Source organism: Danio rerio, chromosome 15 (assembly GCF_052040795.2).
Source record: "Danio rerio strain M-AB ecotype USA chromosome 15, GRCz13ab, whole genome shotgun sequence".
NCBI classification, from domain to species: domain Eukaryota; kingdom Metazoa; phylum Chordata; class Actinopteri; order Cypriniformes; family Danionidae; genus Danio; species Danio rerio.
Genome location: NC_141035.1, coordinates 18765271 through 18783560, shown reverse-complemented (window position 1 = coordinate 18783560; position 18290 = coordinate 18765271). Strand labels below are relative to the sequence as shown.

General features: G+C 37.5%; 1 protein-coding gene across 4 annotated transcripts in view; it reads left to right on the top strand.

Annotated features, from left to right (window-relative positions):
• The window catches only part of si:ch211-259g3.4, a 50793-nt gene extending 33058 nt beyond the window's left edge, over positions 1 to 17735 (top strand). For all 4 annotated transcript variants that reach the window (NM_001447219.1, XM_087282979.1, XM_087282981.2 and 1 more), the window contains 12 exon segments: positions 4330 to 4512; positions 4595 to 4716; positions 4803 to 4958; positions 7432 to 7553; positions 7625 to 7805; positions 7895 to 7981; positions 10601 to 10711; positions 10798 to 10933; positions 13652 to 13773; positions 13941 to 14042; positions 14982 to 15116; positions 16637 to 17735. In NM_001447219.1, the coding sequence (NP_001434148.1) occupies positions 4330 to 4512; positions 4595 to 4716; positions 4803 to 4958; positions 7432 to 7553; positions 7625 to 7805; positions 7895 to 7981; positions 10601 to 10711; positions 10798 to 10933; positions 13652 to 13773; positions 13941 to 14042; positions 14982 to 15116; positions 16637 to 16822 (1643 nt within the window). In that variant the 3' untranslated portion in view covers positions 16823 to 17735.
• The last annotated feature ends 555 nt before the right edge of the window (positions 17736 to 18290 follow it).

Sequence of the window (18290 nt, the reverse complement as noted above, 5' to 3'; positions counted from 1 at the left end):
ATTCTATTTTTGAGGCCTGTGTAACCCCACCTACACCAATTAACCTACTCTAAGCTGGGATCAAACCGGCGACCTTCGACATTGGAGTCGGTTGCTTTACCAAAGAGGCTAAAGACCATGGCCTCTAGCATCTGTCACTAGAACACCTTTACGAGTCAGAGGAGTGAGGTTTACCTGCAGAGGACTTCACTAGCTGGCCTCTGCTACACTCACCCTCCTTAAACCTCACTCCCTTCCGATTACGGCACCAATGTAACCCTGCCAGTCCTACACCACCAAACCCGCTCTGAGCTGGGATCGAACCGGTGACCTTTCACATGGGAGTTGGTTGTTCTATCAAGGCTGGCTTCTGCTACACCTGCTAGAATTTGCATGATTAAAAATCTTTCCTTTTATTTCATTTTAGATTCTTTGTCTCTGAAGCCTGCTTTCCAGAAAGATCCTAGTTGCCCCGATGTAACAGGTCATAAAAATAATGGCAGGATTTCAAATTAACCACATTCATTCACTCCCTTTGCTGTGAACTTTGTAATCTTCCAGATTGTTTTCATACACCACTTCATTACATGCTAAAAGATCAAATAAACCATAATCGGTGCTGTAAATCATGGTCACAATGGACTTTACCAAATTTATACGTGCTGTGCCCACAGTCAACAGTCCTACTCGGCTGTTTTTTTTTTTCTAAAACTCAATTCCACATATTTTGTATTATTTTTATTCAAATCGTGATGTATCAGTCTTCCATTGGTTGATACATTTTTTTTTTTTAACCTAGTGAAAAAGCTTCACACAAGCTTGCGTTTCTGATCTCCTGCGTTTGAATGAATATGAATGGAAGTCAATGGAATGAGTAGTGTTGCATAACCTTCCCTTGACTGGTGTTTATAACAGTATTTCACTTTTGGCCACCAATTATTTCCTTAACAACTGGCTAGAATACATTGGAAACTACAAAAAAAAATTATTCTAAAAAGTCACAACTGCCCTTTGTAGACTTAGAAAGGCCACCACATTTGCATATCAGTTAGTTCACAGGACTGTCTCATTTGCCATCTTAGGCTTTAGAGCAGTTCTCATGTTATGCCAAAGCAAGACCATGAGTTCTTGCGTTTGGGACTGTGCCGTTTTTCCTACAAGTTGGCTTACTTTTGTCTTAAAAACAGTTTGCTAGCAGCATCAAATCAGCAGCCACAATCTAGTGTTATATGTAGGTTTTTGACTATTCTAAAGTATAAAAATACTATAATATGTTTGCAGATATTTAAAAAACATGTCAAGTGAACATTCTTGTTTATCTGAAAAACAATGCTGAAGTCAGATATTCTGATTTGAAAATGTGAGTTACAGTACGTGCCAGAACGTCCGTCTTTGTTTTGGTCATTTAACCCTCACAATGCTACTTAAGCCAATTATATTTTAGTCCCCTACGTTGTCTTTGTGGAAAACATTAGCCGCTTTTCCACTATCGTGCTGAATCGTTCTTTAAACAGAACTGTTCCATTCCGTGCCAAACCGGGCCAGACAGCACGGATACGGTTTCATTTTCCACTGTCGTGCTGCGACAAAGCTCTTTAAAACATTACACAAAACGCATCAGTAGTTGCCTTGGTAACGCAATGTAAACGGCTCCCTTTGTTCAATTAAAGTTAAATAAGAGCCGAAACTATTTATTTATTTTTTTCATAAAAGCAAAAGCAACCATGTGACTAAACACTGTTATGCCGCTCTATCATATAGGGGTACTAAATATAGGTACATGTGCACCCTTATTTATTCATATGTTGCGCAGCTCTGGCTAAATTTTATTTGGAGGGAAAATTACCAAAATGTAACGTGATGATTGAAAATAATTGGAGGGGAAATAAATAATATTTAAAATCTCTGAACATAACAGAAAAATAAACAATGATAAGACAACAATAATAATGCATTTGCATTATAGTGGCAGAAATATAATTTTGGACAGGCCTTGTCAAAGGTGAGTGGGCACTTTCACTAATAAAAACACAGCACTTAAATTATTTCATTTTTAACAATTAATTAAATTACACTGCGTTTTTATATAAAAAGTTGATAATGATATAAAATATACTACATTTTGATGGTAAAATTAAACCAATTAAGCGATGGCTGTTATTTGTTTTACTATTCAAACATTAAATAACGAATGCAGCAAGTAAAAAAAAAAAACGAATATGAAAATATATCGCGGGATTTAAAGCATATAAAGCACTATTATATTTAGCAAAATGATGCTCTATTATCTTTTTATTTTGATTATTTTATTTTTATTATTATAATTATTTTTGTGTTCATAATTAACTAACAAGCTGTAGGCGAATTATTGCTAGACGTTTTAGAAAATATTTGCGTAGCTATATTAAAGATCACCACAAAAAAAAAACACAGAAACATGTTACATGCCTCATAAATGTCATATAACTTATGTATAATTGAATCATATAATTGCCTATAGCTGAAATGATAAAAATTGCTCATTTTATTTTTATAAAACATTTGTGAAAACGTATTGATATTTTTTAAGTAAAAGCAATACTGACATTTAAGAATCCATATTTATTTAATTCATTCATTCTTTTGACTTGTTTATTAGTGCATATGCTATAATATAAATCATACAACAGTACCTTGGACAGTTACAGTGCCGCTCCGTAAAGCTTTCAAGCAAAGTCTTTTGGACGGCCGACATTACAACACGAACACGCCGTCCTTCAGGTGGTCTCGCCGGTATTAACAAGCTGTCCTGGCTTTGAATTAAAAAGTGCAATTATTTCCTCGTTGTTAAAAGAGTCTGCAAGTTCGTGTTCCATGGATATAGTGATGTTGTTGTGGAATTTGGACATCGACGATGCAAAGCGTGACTTTATTCGCTTTATTCGATGCGCAGCAGGAAAAAAAGTCAGCAGCGCAAGTCGCTTGCATGTCTCTCCCGGATCAGAGCGAGTTTTGTGCTGTGGAATACAGCGCTGCGTGCAATAAACTCAAATTCAGGCAAGCGATGTAGGTCTGTATTCAAGTCAATAAAATAATAACTTTAATGAATAAAATATCTTCGTAAGAATGTGATAAGTTATTCACTTCTCTTCCAGAGACTGCTCTATGGTTTTAAAATCCTTTTCAAATATCGTTTAGACCTGGATCATTATTTTATATTAAATGTACTGTAGTTTATTGAGGATGTCTGATGACTAGCGCGCTTCTGCTGAGCCAGCTGTGGTAGCTTAGCAACCGAGTCGCGACGTCAACACATAGAATCTGTCAGCACAGTTCAGCACGGTTGTCTAACCGTGCCGAAAATTCCGGGCCAAGAACGGTTTGTAATCGTGCCGCGCCGTTCCACGCTCAGTGGAGAAACAACCGTAACCGTACCGAAGTGTTCTTAGAACGGTTTGGCACGATAGTGGAAAAGCAGCTATAGTAATTGCATACAGTCAGAAAGGCTCTTGTCCGCAACACAAAGTATGTGTCCGCGGCCGAAATGTGACCTCCGGTGGACAGAAGCAGACTCAGAAATGAGACGCAGATTCAGAGTCCCACTTGAGGTTATTAATGAGCAAATAATAAAAATATTACAAACGTAAACATTAGGTGAGCAGGTTACATTTTAACCCTGTGACCTAACAATGCGCTACATGATGAGATTTGCAGTGATAAGCAATTTGGCTGTTTACACTAGACGAAACATGACAGTAATTTAAATACAGTTATTTAGAAGCACAGAATATGTGCACTTACTGCACTCTATCGAAATGGTCAGGCTTATAATCTAATTAATACATATAAAACCTCTTTAACATTATTAAATGTACATGCTGTATCACTGATATGTGTTGGCTTGCACTGAAGTTACATTTTAAATGGTTTATTTTATTTTCAAGATCTCCTGTTGCTTTTAGTAGCAGGCCTATGGCAATAAATTTCAGGCAAAATGGCATTCAAACTCACATTATTTGCATTTAACACTGAATAAAGCACATGAGGTGTACCTGAGATTATCATTGTCAGTTTTCTGTTATTCAGCTGCAAGAAATAGAAGCCGTTTCTAAAATATAACTTTCAGGTGTTGGTTGGGACAAAAACTCCCTTTAAAATGGATAATATTCCTTCTATCGCGTGCCATTGCTTTTATTTAGAACACTGTTTAAATCAGCCTTTAGGCTCGACAGTCAGGCACACTCCTGTTGGTGTCGTAAATCTGGCAACCTGTGCTTGCGTTTGTGTTGAACCATGTGTGCAATACCTAGTTCAACCACTGGGTGTCAAACTTACATACTGCCTCTTTAAATGTTTCTTTTTCCAATTCAGACTGGAACCAGCCATCCCACGTGCAGGAGACCCAGCAGGTCCAGCGTATCATCTCTCGCTGTAGCTGTCGCATGTACTACATCGGGTACAGCCACGACATTGACCCTGAACTGGCCACTTCCATCAAACCACCAGAGATTCGTGACCAGCATGAGAAGGAGGACCTTTTGAAGAAACAGGCTGGTATGTGACCTCAAGCGAAACAGGAACTGACCTGGTGGTTGTTGGGTCAATGCTAAATCATTGTTTTGTTCCGGTTACATAGGTGCAGTCGACACCTTCACCCTCATCCACAATGACTTGGAGATTTCCACCAATCCTGTGCAGTACTCCATGATCTTGGACATCGTTAATAACCTGCTTCTCCACGTGGAACCCAGACGCAAGGTTTGAACTGTCTGTAGATTTTTTGCAAACCATTTTTTAAAAAAATAAGCTCTTTGCTGATAGGCATGATCTTGTACTTTGATTAGGAGCACAGTGAGAGGAAGCAGCGTGTGCGTTTTCAACTGGAGATCTCCAGCAACCCTGAAGAACAGCGTAGCAGTATTTTGCACCTTCAGGAAGCCGTACGCCAGCATTTAGCTCAGATACGTTGCCTGGAGAAGCAGATTTACTCCAACATGAGGGTAGGTGCACATTTACATCCTAGAGTGTTCAGTTTATCTCAACCTTGAGTTTTTCCGCTCAACTCTACAACTTCTTTTTATTCTGCGTGAATTGGAAGTTGCTGAGACTTTCATTTCAGAACGTTGATGTATTTTCTAACTAAAATGGAATACTGAGTAGGGGTCGGGACTTTTTTTTTTAATGTCATTCCCTCATAGCAAACTAACAGTTAAGAATATTGATAAACAGTTGCTATGGACACCCCTAAGTTGACGTCAACAGAGAAACACTGCCAGTCCAAAGACAGAAGCAAATAATCAGACTTTTTTATGATCAATATTTTATTCCAGTTATACCAATAAAACCTTCCACTTGTAAAAAAAAAAAAAATTTAATTATATATATATAATTAGCTAGAAATCCGATATACTGCATTTGATAGGAATATCAATTTTTAAGCTTGTCCAGCAACATTGCTGCAATATTGGTCCAGCTCCGAATAGTATTGTATTATGCGCTGGTAAGTCTGGCAGTTGTAAAATATGATATCCAGGTAAAAGTTAGGGAAGTGGATGGTTCAATCCACAATTTCAAAACAGTCTTTTTAGCAGCAGTGCTCACAGCTGATAAGGTCCTTATTTGATAGCCATTCTATTGGAAAATGGAGTCATACAATAAAAGAAAAAGTAGGGGGATCATGAGGTATGTCTACATGTAGAAAGTCGAAAGAGTAAGGCATACAGTTTCCCTAAAAAGAACCATCACTTTTATCTTTAATAATATACGGGGGTAAAGTGGGCCCTATTGATACGTTTACAGTGCATCCGTAAAGTTTTTATATTGCTTCAGTTTTTCCACATTTTTTTATGTTACAGCCTCATTCCAGAATAGATTAAATTAATTTCTTCAATTCTACACACAATAACTCATAATGACAATGTGAAAAAAGTTTCTTGAAATTGTTGCAAATTTATAACAAATAAAAACCTGAAACATCACGTGTACATAAGTATTCACAGCCTTTGCTGTGAAGCTCTAAATTGAGCTCAGGTACATTTTGTTTCTGCTGATCGTTCTTGAGATGTTTCAACAGCTTAATTAAAGTTTACCTGTGGTAAATTCAGTTGAAATGATTTGAAAAGGCATACACCTGTCTATATAAAGTCCCAGGGTTGACGGTGCATGTCAAAGCATAAACCAAGCATAAAGACAAAGGAAATGTCGAGGCACAATGCTGGGTAAGGTTACAGGAAAATTTCTGCTGCTCTGAAAGTTCCAATGGGCATAGTGACCTCCATCATCCATAAGTGGAAAATGTTTGAAACCACCAGGACTCTTCCTTGAGCTGGGACAGCGATCTAAGCTGAGTGATCGGGGGAGAAGGGCCTTAGTCACTCTGTCTGAGCTTTGGCGTTTATCTGTGGAGAGAGGAGAAGCTTACAGAAGGACAACCATCTTTGCAGCAATCCACCAATCAGGCCTGTATGGTAAAGTGGCCAGATGGAAGCCTCTCCCCACCTGGAATCTGCCAAAAGGACTCTGACTATAAGAAGCAAAAATTTCTGGTCTGATAAGACTAAAATTTAACTCTTGAGTGACTGCCAGACGTTACATTTGAAGAAAACCAGGCACAGCTTATCACCAGGCTAATACCATCCCTACAGTGAAGAATGGTGGTGGCAGCATCATGCTGTGGGGATGTTTTTCAGCAGCAGGAACTGGAAGACTAGTCAGAATAAGGGGAAAGATGAATGCAGCAATGTAAAGAGACATCCTGAATGAAAACCTGCTTCAGCGTTCTCTTGACCTCAGACTGGAGCGTCGGTTCATCTTCTGGCTAGTTAATGACCCAAAGCACACTGCCAAAATATCAATAGAGTGGCTTCACAACAGCTCGGTGAATGTTCTTGAGTGGCCCAGCCAAAGCCCAGACCTAAACCCTATTAAACATCTCTGGAGAGATCTAAAAATGGCTGTACAACGTCCCTTCCCATCCAACCTGATAGAGCTTGAGAGGTACTGCAAAGAGGAATGGGCAAAAAATACCAAAAGGCAGGTGTGCCAAGCTTGTGGCATCATATTCAAAAAAACTTTAGGCTGTAAGGTGCATCAACAAAGTATTGAGCAAAGGCTGTGAATACTTCTAATAAATTTGCAACATTAGAAAAAAATTGTCATTGTATTGTGTGTAGAATTTTGAGGAAATAAATGAATTTAATCCATTTTGGAATAAGGCTGTAACATAAAAAAAATGTGGAAAAGTGAAGCGCTATGAATACTTTCCACATGCACTGTATAATAAATCATCTGATGTACAAGATTCAAATGACCAGACTTTGTTGAAGATTAACAAGACAAAAAATTCAGTGCATTAACTTGCAGAGATTATTTACCTTAAGAATAACAATGTGAGCCAACAAAAATAGATGTTGTAAATTTGGATTTCACACAGACTTTAAAAGTGCCTTGTTCCTTTTATTTGACTCCTTACAGTCCCAGTCAGAGGAGTTCAGAGGAGACGAGCTGTCAGAAATCAACCTTCGCCTGCAGAATCAGCTTAACCAAGAGAAGACAGACATGCAGATGAAGAGCGAGGAGCTCAACATCCTCATCCGGTTGGTCACCAGCAAAATTCTTACAGTTAGCCAAATTTTTAGATGTGTTAAAGTTATTTGCCTCTTTTCAGTTGTTTTAAGGACTTTCAGCTGCAAAGGGCAAACAAACTGGAGCTGCGCAAACCCCCAGAAGATGTTAGCGTTGCTCGACGCACTGAGATCTACTTTGCTCAGGCCCGCTGGTGCCTCACAGAAGAAGATGGACAGCTGGGTATAGCTGAGCTCGAGCTGCAGAGGTTTATGTACAGCAAGGTGAGTCTGAATCGTCTTTGCTAATCATTGGTTACAGGTTAGCTACAGTGTATGTGACCATGCCTGATGGGATCTTCTCTTTTCCACAGCTGAATAAGTCTGATGATACAGCAGAGCATCTCCTGGAATTGGGCTGGTTCACAATGAATAACCTGCTTCCTAATGCTGCGTACAAGGTACATCAGCTTAATCATTCACACTGGTTGTACAGGAATAACATGACACTAGTTCAGATGTGCTGTTATTCATTTATAATTTCTGGAAATGTCACTTTTACAACAATTATTGTCCAACGTAAAAATGATGCCTACAATGTTTGTGAGGGTTATGAAACCATCCAAACTCAAAAACACTTAGAAATGTGACTCTAAAGGCTGGCGTACATGGTGTGATTTTGGCTATCGAATGATCTCGTAGTTGTTTTTATTATTATTATTCATTTTTGTCATATGGCTTTGGCTCATACTGTCCAAGAGGAACTCATGAGCTGAGCTGAGAGGCTTACGAGTTGACAATAATTTTTTGACATGTAAAAACTGAGGTGTGTGCAGTTGAATGAGCCGATCTGTCAATCTTTCTGAGCTGACCAATCAGGATGATAAACTCACTGTACAGTGAGAGCTGTGCATACCTGTCAACCCTCTTGTTTTTCTAGGATTCTCCTGTATTTTACAATTCTATCCCGATATCATTCTGTAAAAGTATTTTCTCATGTTTCTCCCGTATTTTTAAGCTTTCTATGAAGGGTGGCTATAAACATTAAGGCCCAAGCCCAATTCTATTTTTGTGTCCCTACCCCTTCCCCTTGGCCCCTGAAACAGAATGTGAATGGGAAGGGCTTAAAAATTTACCTCTAAGAAATGGGACAGCACTAAAACACCTGCACACATTGTCATATGTCATCGCGATCTCTTGCTTCATATCAGATCGACGATAGCGACTGCTGTAGTTATTCCAGGTGCATTACTGTTTTGGTTTTTATCTATAGGAAATCACCGATGGCATATATCTTGTTTTCATAAAGATATAATGTAGCAATAAGACCGTAACTATAGTGTGAATTTACATGCTGGCCATATCCATTTATGTAAACAATATCAACATTATAGCAGACACTGTAAAAAGCTCATTCCCAACAACTAGACTATTCTGACAGGGTATTCGAGTGTCGTTGTGGGACTGCTATACAGAAGTTATTATTATGGATTATAGATTAATATAGCTTTTTTTATTTTAGTGTTGTTTTTAAACCATGGCGATAAAATACGAACGCGGTTATGATCGTATTAAAACATATTTGTTTGTTGTAAAAAGTCATAATGATGACAAAAAATACTCATGCGTGTTTAAACAGACATAATAATATTTAAACATGTCGATCTTGGTGGGCTTTCTTTTAAACGCAACAAATTTTGTCTTAAACGAGCATAGACAGTTAGAAAAGCAATCGAATGCTTTCTTTTTAGATCTGTGGATTTTTAAAGCAACACCTGTTTTATGTGAAACGAAAAATTATAATTATTTTAATCAGAATGTTTAAATTATACAGTGAAGAAAAGGTTAATAAGTTTTAATGACTTGATTCAATTTCTTTATAGTAGCTATTTATTTGTGCTAAACTGTTTGCTATTTTATTTGTGGCTTTTTTTAATGCATACTATAGACTGTTTTCACACTTCCGGGTTTCTCAGTAGCGGAAGTCATCATAGTTGGGAAAACTTAGAGCACAGTGAATAAGAGAATACAACAAATATTTTTGACAATCCCATTTGTTGAAATAAAAGGAAAAAACCCACGATGATGTTTTAAAGACTTTCTGAAAAAGAAAAAAAAATAGTGTGAGACTGATGACTGATGAATAACGTCAAATTTGCTGTCCTGTCCCATAGATGCTGCATTAGAAATGCACAAGCGGTAATTTGCTTTTTTGTCATTTAAAGCAAAGATAATATAATTCATACATAAATACATATAAATGTTCATACGTTAAAAAAAAATGAAAATATGAAAAACTTTAAAGGTTTATAAACTTTTAAACTTTGACTGTTAAATGCATCATAACAGGCTTGTGAAATGGGTCTATTTATTATATTTTTTGTAAATAATAATAATAAAACATTTTACTGACCGTTTCAACTGTTTATTTACTATGAAACGGCTCCAGATGAAGATATTTAGTAATTTGGGGATTTAGTACTTTGGGTGGGGTGTGGGGGTATTCCTCATGCTAATGTTGACAAGTATGGAGCTGTATGATAAAATACATCAAATTAAATCGTGTCGTATATTACTGTGTGCGAAAGATTTTTACATCAACACACTTGTGACGTGTGTGTACAGTTGATCTTCCAATTATTAAAATGTACACCATGTATGCCCTCCTTTGATCAGCCTAATTACACAGAGCTTGCAACTAGTCATTCAGACAACCTGTTGCACATGTCAGTTTTCTGTTAATCTGATGACTCTGCTTGGTTTCCCCTGTGCAGCATGTAAGGGTAAGTATGGAGTGGGTAACGTCCTGTTTGTTAGTCGCCATATTCGTCCTCATCAAGACATTCTCAGACAGTTTTTTTTTTTGTGTTGCTGTTTCGACTAAAATCACCTCCACTTTTACTTTCTAATTTGTTATTACAGGCGTTGCATTCCACTTTTACTTTTTTATGTCTCTTTTTTTTCTAAATTTATTTTTGTATGAGTTTGACCAGCAGACTATTTAACCATGTCCATGTTTTCTGTGTTCCATGTTTACTTCAGTCAGGCGTGTGTAATTATGCTAATGTTGTGTATTGTAGGTGGTTTTGCGTCCTCAGAGTCCCTGCCAATCAGGACGTCAGCTCGCTCTCCGTATCTTCAGTAAAGTCCGCCCCCCAGTAGGAGGGATCTCCGTCAAAGAGCACTTTGAGGTCACTATACTGAAATCCCAGTGTTGATGAATTATTCGCAATAGTAGTTATTATATGATTAGTTCATTAATGTATTTATGTTGTAGGTAAATGTGGTACCACTCACCATTCAGCTCATGTACCAGTTCTTCAAGAGGATGATGGGATTTTTCTTTCCTGGAAGAAATGTGGAAGAGGAAGAAGTTGGGGATGAGGAGGACAAGTTCAGATTGGTTACTACAGGTTTGTCAACATGGTTACTTTTTTTTTTTCTCGAAAATATGAGGTAATCACCTTCCACAACAGGGACATTCGACTGTCAAATCATTTATTATAATTCAAGAAGTAGAGTACAGTGAGTACAGTGAACTCATTGTTATGTTCAAGAAACCAGTCTGAGATGATTCACAATTTGACATGAAGTGTTATCCTGCTGAAAGTAGCCATCAGAAGATGAGTACACTGTGGTCATAAAGGGAAGAACACAGTCAGCAACAATATTCGGGTAGGCTGTGGCATTGATTGGATGCTCAATTGGTACTAATGGGCCCAAAGTGTGCCAAGAAAATATCCCCCACACCATTACACCACCACCACCACCAGCCTGAACCATTGATACAAGGCAGGATGGATCCTCCATGATTTCATGTTGTTGATGCCATATTCTGACCCTATCATTCAAATGTTGAAGCAGAAATTGAGACTCATCAGATCAGGCAACGTTTTTCCAATCCTCTATTGTCCAATTTTGGTGATCTTGTGCGAATTGTAGCCTCAGATTCCTGTTCTTATCTGACAGGAGTGGCACCCGGTGTTTTCTTCTGCTGCTGTAGCCCATCCTCCTGAAGGTTGGATGTGTTGTGCGTTCAGAGATTAACTTGATTGTAATGAGTGGTTATTTTGAGTTACTGTTGACTTTTTATCAGCTTTAACTAGTCTGGCCATTCTCCTCTGACCTCAATTAGTACCTTGGAATCAACAAGGCATTTGTGACCTGAGAACTGCCGGATACTGGATATTTTCTCTTTTCCGGATCATTCTCTGTAAACACTAGAGATGGTTGTGCGTGAAAATCCCCGTAGATCAGCAGTTTCTGAAATACTCAGACTCGCCTGTCTGGCACCAACAACCTTGCCATGTTCAAAGTCACTTAAATCACCTTTCTTCCCCATTTTGATGCTCGGTTTGAACTGCAGCAGATCGTCTTGACCATGTCTACTTGCCTAAATGCATTGAGTTGCTGCCATGTGATTAGCTGATGAGAAATTTGCATTAACGAGCAGTTGGGTAGGGGTACCTAATAAAGTGGCCGGTCACTGTATGTCTTTGCAATGTACTCATGATTGATTAATAACCTGCTTGTAATTACATCTGTAATTAATGTCTGTAATTAGTATTACATATTTAATTACACTGTTGACCATCACATAAACCTTAAACCTTACCATAGCACCAACCTTTCCCTAAAATTACCTGTATCATCATACCTAAAGAGCAACAGAAGTGTTTTGCAATACACTATGAACACAGTAAGTACATTGTATTTATAGTTTGTGTAAGTACATAGTAGTTAAAGAAACTTAATATAAAGTGGGACCTGTTTTTTTGCTTTCTTCTGTTCCTGTTTTAACCACTCTGTGCTCTATTGACATCAGTAGTGCTGCCCATTCTGATCAATATCAGTTTACATTGATTTCTTTTTCCATCTCTTTTCCCCTCCACCCCTGTTCTCCAGCGAGAGTATTAGGTTTCTGTCTGCTGATGTTTTGTCACACTGATTGCCCATCCTTGGCTATTAAAAGCTCGTAGTTTGTTTGTCATTCAAGGGTTGTATTTCTGGTATCGTTTCAGGGTGACTTTCATTAACATTGTGGGGCAAATGGAATGGGACTATTGTACATATAATAAATTTCAGGAGATCAGCCTCAAGCATCTATAAAGACACTTTCCACATTTTATTTTGAAGACCAGGCATAACCCAACTGTTTTACTAGATGCACCATTGGTCACTTGAGGTCAGCTTATTTGTATTTAGTGAAGAATGATGCACTGCCAATGTGTAAGCCTTTCTCACCATAAAACATACACTAATAATAATAGTTCCTTACATTTATATAGCGCTTTTCTGGGTATTAAAAGCACTTTACACATTTTGGGTGAAATCTCATCATCTACCACCAGTGTGCTGCATCCACCTGGATGAGACAACAACAGCCATATTGCACCAGACCGTACACCACACACCGGCTTATTGTTGGAGAGGAGAGATGTAATGTTTCATGTGAAAGATGCTGCTCATTGACAGTATATTGCCTTCTTCACTATACTGGGGCATTAGGACTCTTACAGACCATTGGGTGAGCGCCCTAGACTTCCATGTGTGGTGGAAATTAATTTGTATACATTATAGAGGTCTGTTCTTTTATTCTTCCATGGATGTGCTGTTTAAGTTAGACCAAGTGTGACCACTTTTACATCTGTTTATGTTTACCACCTGTCAATCACTTGGAAAAAGTGATTGACAGGTGGTAAATTGCATGTAATTTGTCTTTATTTATGATTTGGTTAAGGGTAAAACAATGACCATGCAGGTCAGGTAGTTGAAACGGTAGGCTACAAATAATTTATTCGTTATGAATGAATTGTTCATAAACAATTAATTCACCGCCACCTGCGATGATGATTCCATCATCCATTGCAATATTTTAGATTAGACATCATACGATGCCAAATTGGTCAACATCGCCCAACCCTACTTTGAATGACGTATCTCAATCATTTTTATTTATTTATGTTTATTTATGTAATTTGTATCATCTCTTATTAAAATGTGAAGTTCGTGTTGAAGTTCTTATTATTTAATATGTTTTATCTATATTGATTTTGATATGAATTAGCCATAGGTTGCTGATGTGGCAATAAATAAATGAACTTGAACATTGTGTTTTTTTTTACTCCCAGGTGTGGTAAAACCCAGGCAGCTCTCTGAAGACTCCATAGCAGGACTTGGGCCTGGGAAAGGGGTCACGCAAGGGTTAAATCGCACCGCTGGAGTCAGGAGGTCTTTTCGCAAACCACCTGAGGTATATATTTTTTTTTTCTATCCGTGAGAGATGGTTTTTATTCATTGCAGATTTTGTTTTGTGATCTAATTAGTGATTAATACACTGTTTTTAGGAGGAATGTATATTAATAATAACAGTCACTAACTGATTGTAAAAAAGTTATCTAATACCTCCATCCGTTTCAGCATCCCGTTGATGACATTGACAAGATGAAAGAGAGAGCAGCCATGAACAATTCTTTCATTTACATCAAGATTCCTCAGGTTCCACTCTGTGTCAGTTACAAGGTTGGTACTCTATATACATATACAGCTGAGGAAAATAAGAGAGCATTTGTACATTTCCCGTCTCTCAGGTTATACAAATTTATTAGATTAGGGTTTGAGTAAAATGCCAATATTTGTTTTATTTTATGATGGTCTGTTAACATTTCTTCCAGATTTCAAATAAAAATATTGTCATTGAAAATCAGGGTTATTCCACCAAATATTGATTTCTTAATTCTACTGAAGTATAAATAAGAGCACTTTTGTTTACAATTTAGAAGAAATGTCATCAGTAGATTACAGAAAAAGACAAACTTTGTTTTGCTCAGAAACAAAACTATAAATGATAAATTCAGTCTTTTAGCAATTAATCCTCCAGTTAGTAGTGTCACATGATTCTTTAGAAATCAGTTAACAGCTGTTAAATCTTTTGGTGAAACCATGATATATATTTTTTCTTTGAATGCTTTTTTTTTAAATAGAAAGTTTCTTATTAATTATTTGTTATTTGGTTAATCTTTTTAAACATAAATATTCTTTGGAAGTATCCTTGAATATAGGTACTTTTTTCAACTATATTAAAAATACAGCTGAATATCACTCAGTATTTATGCATTTGCCCTGAAATGAAAAAGGTTTACCCAAATAGCCATCAAAATTGTAAATATAGTAAGTAATATTTAATAATGTGTATGTGTATTGTGGCTTTCAAATTACAATACTTAAAAAAAATGTGTCTAGTTAAGTACATTGTTGATCAGTCAATTACCATGAGGGAGTATTTTATACTGGTTTGCTTAAACATATTTGCAAATTGAACCCGATTTTATAGATCTGAGTTTATAAACAACTAAAAGTCATTTTACCTTCCCAGCAAAAGCATTTAAAAGCTAATACTTAATTAATCACAAGCTCTAGTGAAGTGTGACTGTAAGCATTTCTCTTGTGGTGTATGTATAGGGAGAGAAGAGCAGCGTAGACTGGAAGGATCTGAATCTTGTTCTGCCCTGTTTGGAGTATCACAACAACACCTGGACCTGGCTGGACTTCGCTATGGCTGTGAAAAGAGACAGTCGGAAAGCGCTAGTTGCACAGGTAATCACTAGACAGAAAATCAACCTTTAAAGGCGCTCGATGTACAATTCAGAAATCCTACAACTTATTGTGTTTGACAGCTTATTGTCCTTTATTCACTCTCATGGGGCTTGGCGATAAATCTCATAAAACTCAAATCACGATATAAGTCATCAACTCACATCCTGATGATAAACGATATACATCATGAATTATTGACCACATGTAAAGCAGTGTTTATTTTTTACATTTATAGTATTTACTCAGGGATTTGCTTATTTATATATGTTTGTTTTTCTCACTTTAAAAAGAATTTCAGGAAAATGCTTGATTAAAAATGTAGAAATGTAAATTAAATATTAATAAAGTATAAAACATTTCTCAAAAACCTATGATTACATGTCCAACATAAAATTCATCAGACATACACTACCTGACAAAAGTCTTGTTTTCAGTCCCAGTTGTAAGAGCAACAAATAATAACTTGACTTCTAGTTGATCTTTTGGAAAAGTGGCAGAGAAAGATTTTTTCTGATGAATCATCTGTTGAACTCCATCCCAACCATCACCAATACTGCAGAAGACCTATTGGAACCTGCATGGACCCAAGATTTTTGCGGAAATCTGTCAAGTTTGGTGATGGAAAAATAATGGTTTGGGGTTACATTCAGTACGGGTTACATTCCATCAACAGCCTGAGGTATCAAGACATTTATGCTGCCCATTACATTACAAACCACAGGAGAGGGCAAATGTTTCAGCAGGATAGCGCTTCTCATAATTCAGCCTCCACATCAAAGTTCCAGAAAGAAAAGAAGGTCAAGGTGCTCCAGGATTGGCCAGCCCAGTCACCAGTTTGAACATTATTGAGCATGTAAGATGGAGGCATTGAAGATTAATCTAAAGAATCTCGATGAACTCTGGGAGTCCTGCAAGAACGCTTTCTATGCCATTCCAGACGACTTTATTAATAAGTTATTTGAGTCCTTGCAGAGATGTATAAATGCAGTCGTCCAAGCTCATGGGAGAATATTCATTATTTTTCCACTGCACCGTGACTTTATATTCTATACTGTACATTATTTCTGTTAAGTGACAAGACTTTTGTCTAAGCAAAGTAAGACCTTACTGTCCTAATTTAATAATTCATAATAAATCATCATTTATTTTGGTAAAATAAGCATAATCTAGAGGCCTTTGCCTTTCTTATAAGCCACTTCTGATACCAAATGATCAACTGGAAAATATTATTTGCTCTTTCTAAAACTTGGATAGGTGACAAGGTAGTGTGTATAACATTGTACTTTCAAGATTGCAAATTTCTCACAATATCTGTTTACATCCCCATAGTGGCATGTATTATTGCGCTCATGTAAATTATGAAAATGTATTGCCATAGACATTGTATTTTGTGACGCCACAAAATAAACGTTAGAGCACAATATGAAATGATAAACTTTATTTTGTCAATACGCTGGATATGGTCATACTTCACAGCCCTCAGATTGCTTACCATGACACTTCTCTCTCAAACTGCATAGATGATAAAGGAGAAGCTGCGGTTGAAACCAGCCTCGGGCTCAGAGTCTCGAGGGAAAGCCACGGACGGTAAAACAGACAGCAGCCTCCAGCAGCAGGTGGAGGACGAGAAGGCCAGGCTTCTGATCGGCTTCAGCACGGCGGACAAGAGCTCCAGCAAAAAGAGCATCTTCAGTCGCCGCAAGTGAAACAGTTCGTGAGAGAAGATGTGGACTGTGATGAATAAATCAAGTCCAGAAACCCTCTCCGCTTCACCAGGGGTGCCTTTAGAAGTCCACGCTGGATGTGGACATGAAAACCAGCACCGGATGAGATGGAGTCATTCTATAGTCTAACATCAGGGCTGTACATTTAACATTTGGTTTTATGTACTGCTGTTGTGTGAGTCATTTACTGTACATATATTGGAGGATAACGTCCTTGTGGCTCCAGAGGGTGTCCCACAACTCAAAGGTTCATCTTTATTTTGTGATCAGTGTATTGTGACGCCTCTCCTGCTGGATCAGGAGACACTAGTGTTAGAATCTTGCTTGGAGCTGCAAGAAAAATCTGAACCGTGCGTGTACTGGAAAACCCATATAGTTTCACTGTATGTGAAGTTATGGATGATTAATCCACACTTTAGGGGAGTGTTAAATCCTACATGGTAATAGTTAGTTGACCACTGTTTTACTGTACTAACTACATAGTGCAATACAAAAGCGAATGGACCGTGTTATTGGGAAAGCATCTTGTTTTATGCCATTTTTGCGGCCGATCTGATTAATTAATGCTTTGTAATTTTAACACTATGGCACTTTTTACACAAAGTATTTTCTGATATTTTTGTATCTGTGCGTTATTTCTGGTATCGTTTAGATAATGTCTTCAGATGCTGCTGATTTTTTGCTTGTCAGCTTCAAAAGTCAAAGATGTTGAGCTTGAATGTTTAAAAATTGAGCACTATTTTGATTTTCTTTTTCTTCCCGCCCCACTATATCAGGCATTGGGCCTAGTTATTGTTCTTTGTACAAATAATGGGAGGTATTCAATGTCACCAAGCATGCAAATTAATATTTGTCTGTAAAATAAAAAAGCAGGCCCAAATGAGTCCTTCAGAAACTCTTATTTGTTCTTGTTTTATGTATCTACTGCTCAATAACACAAATTTCTCATCAGCTAATCACATGGCAACAACTCAATGCATTTAGGCAAGTAGACATGGTCAAGACAATCTGCTGCAGTTCAAACCGAGCATCAGAATGGGGAAGAAAGGTGATTTAAGTGACTTTAAACATGGCATGGTTGTTGGTGACAGACGAACTGGTCTGAGTATTTCAGAAACTGCTTTTCTACTGGGATTTTCACGCACAACCATCTCAAGGGTTTACAGAGAATAGTCAGTAAAAGAGAAAAAATCCAGTGAGCGGCAGTTCTGTGGGCGTAAATGCCTTGTTGATTCCAGAGGTCAGAGGAGAATTGCCAGACTGGTCCGAGCTATTAGAAAACAACAGTAACTCAAGTAACGCACAACACATCCAACCTTGAACCTTGTCCAACCCTGTCTGATAAGAACAGGAACTTTAGGCTACAATTCGCACAGGCTCACCAAAATTACACAATAGAAGATTGGAAAAACGTTGCCTGGTCTGATGATGAGTCTCTATTTCTGCTACG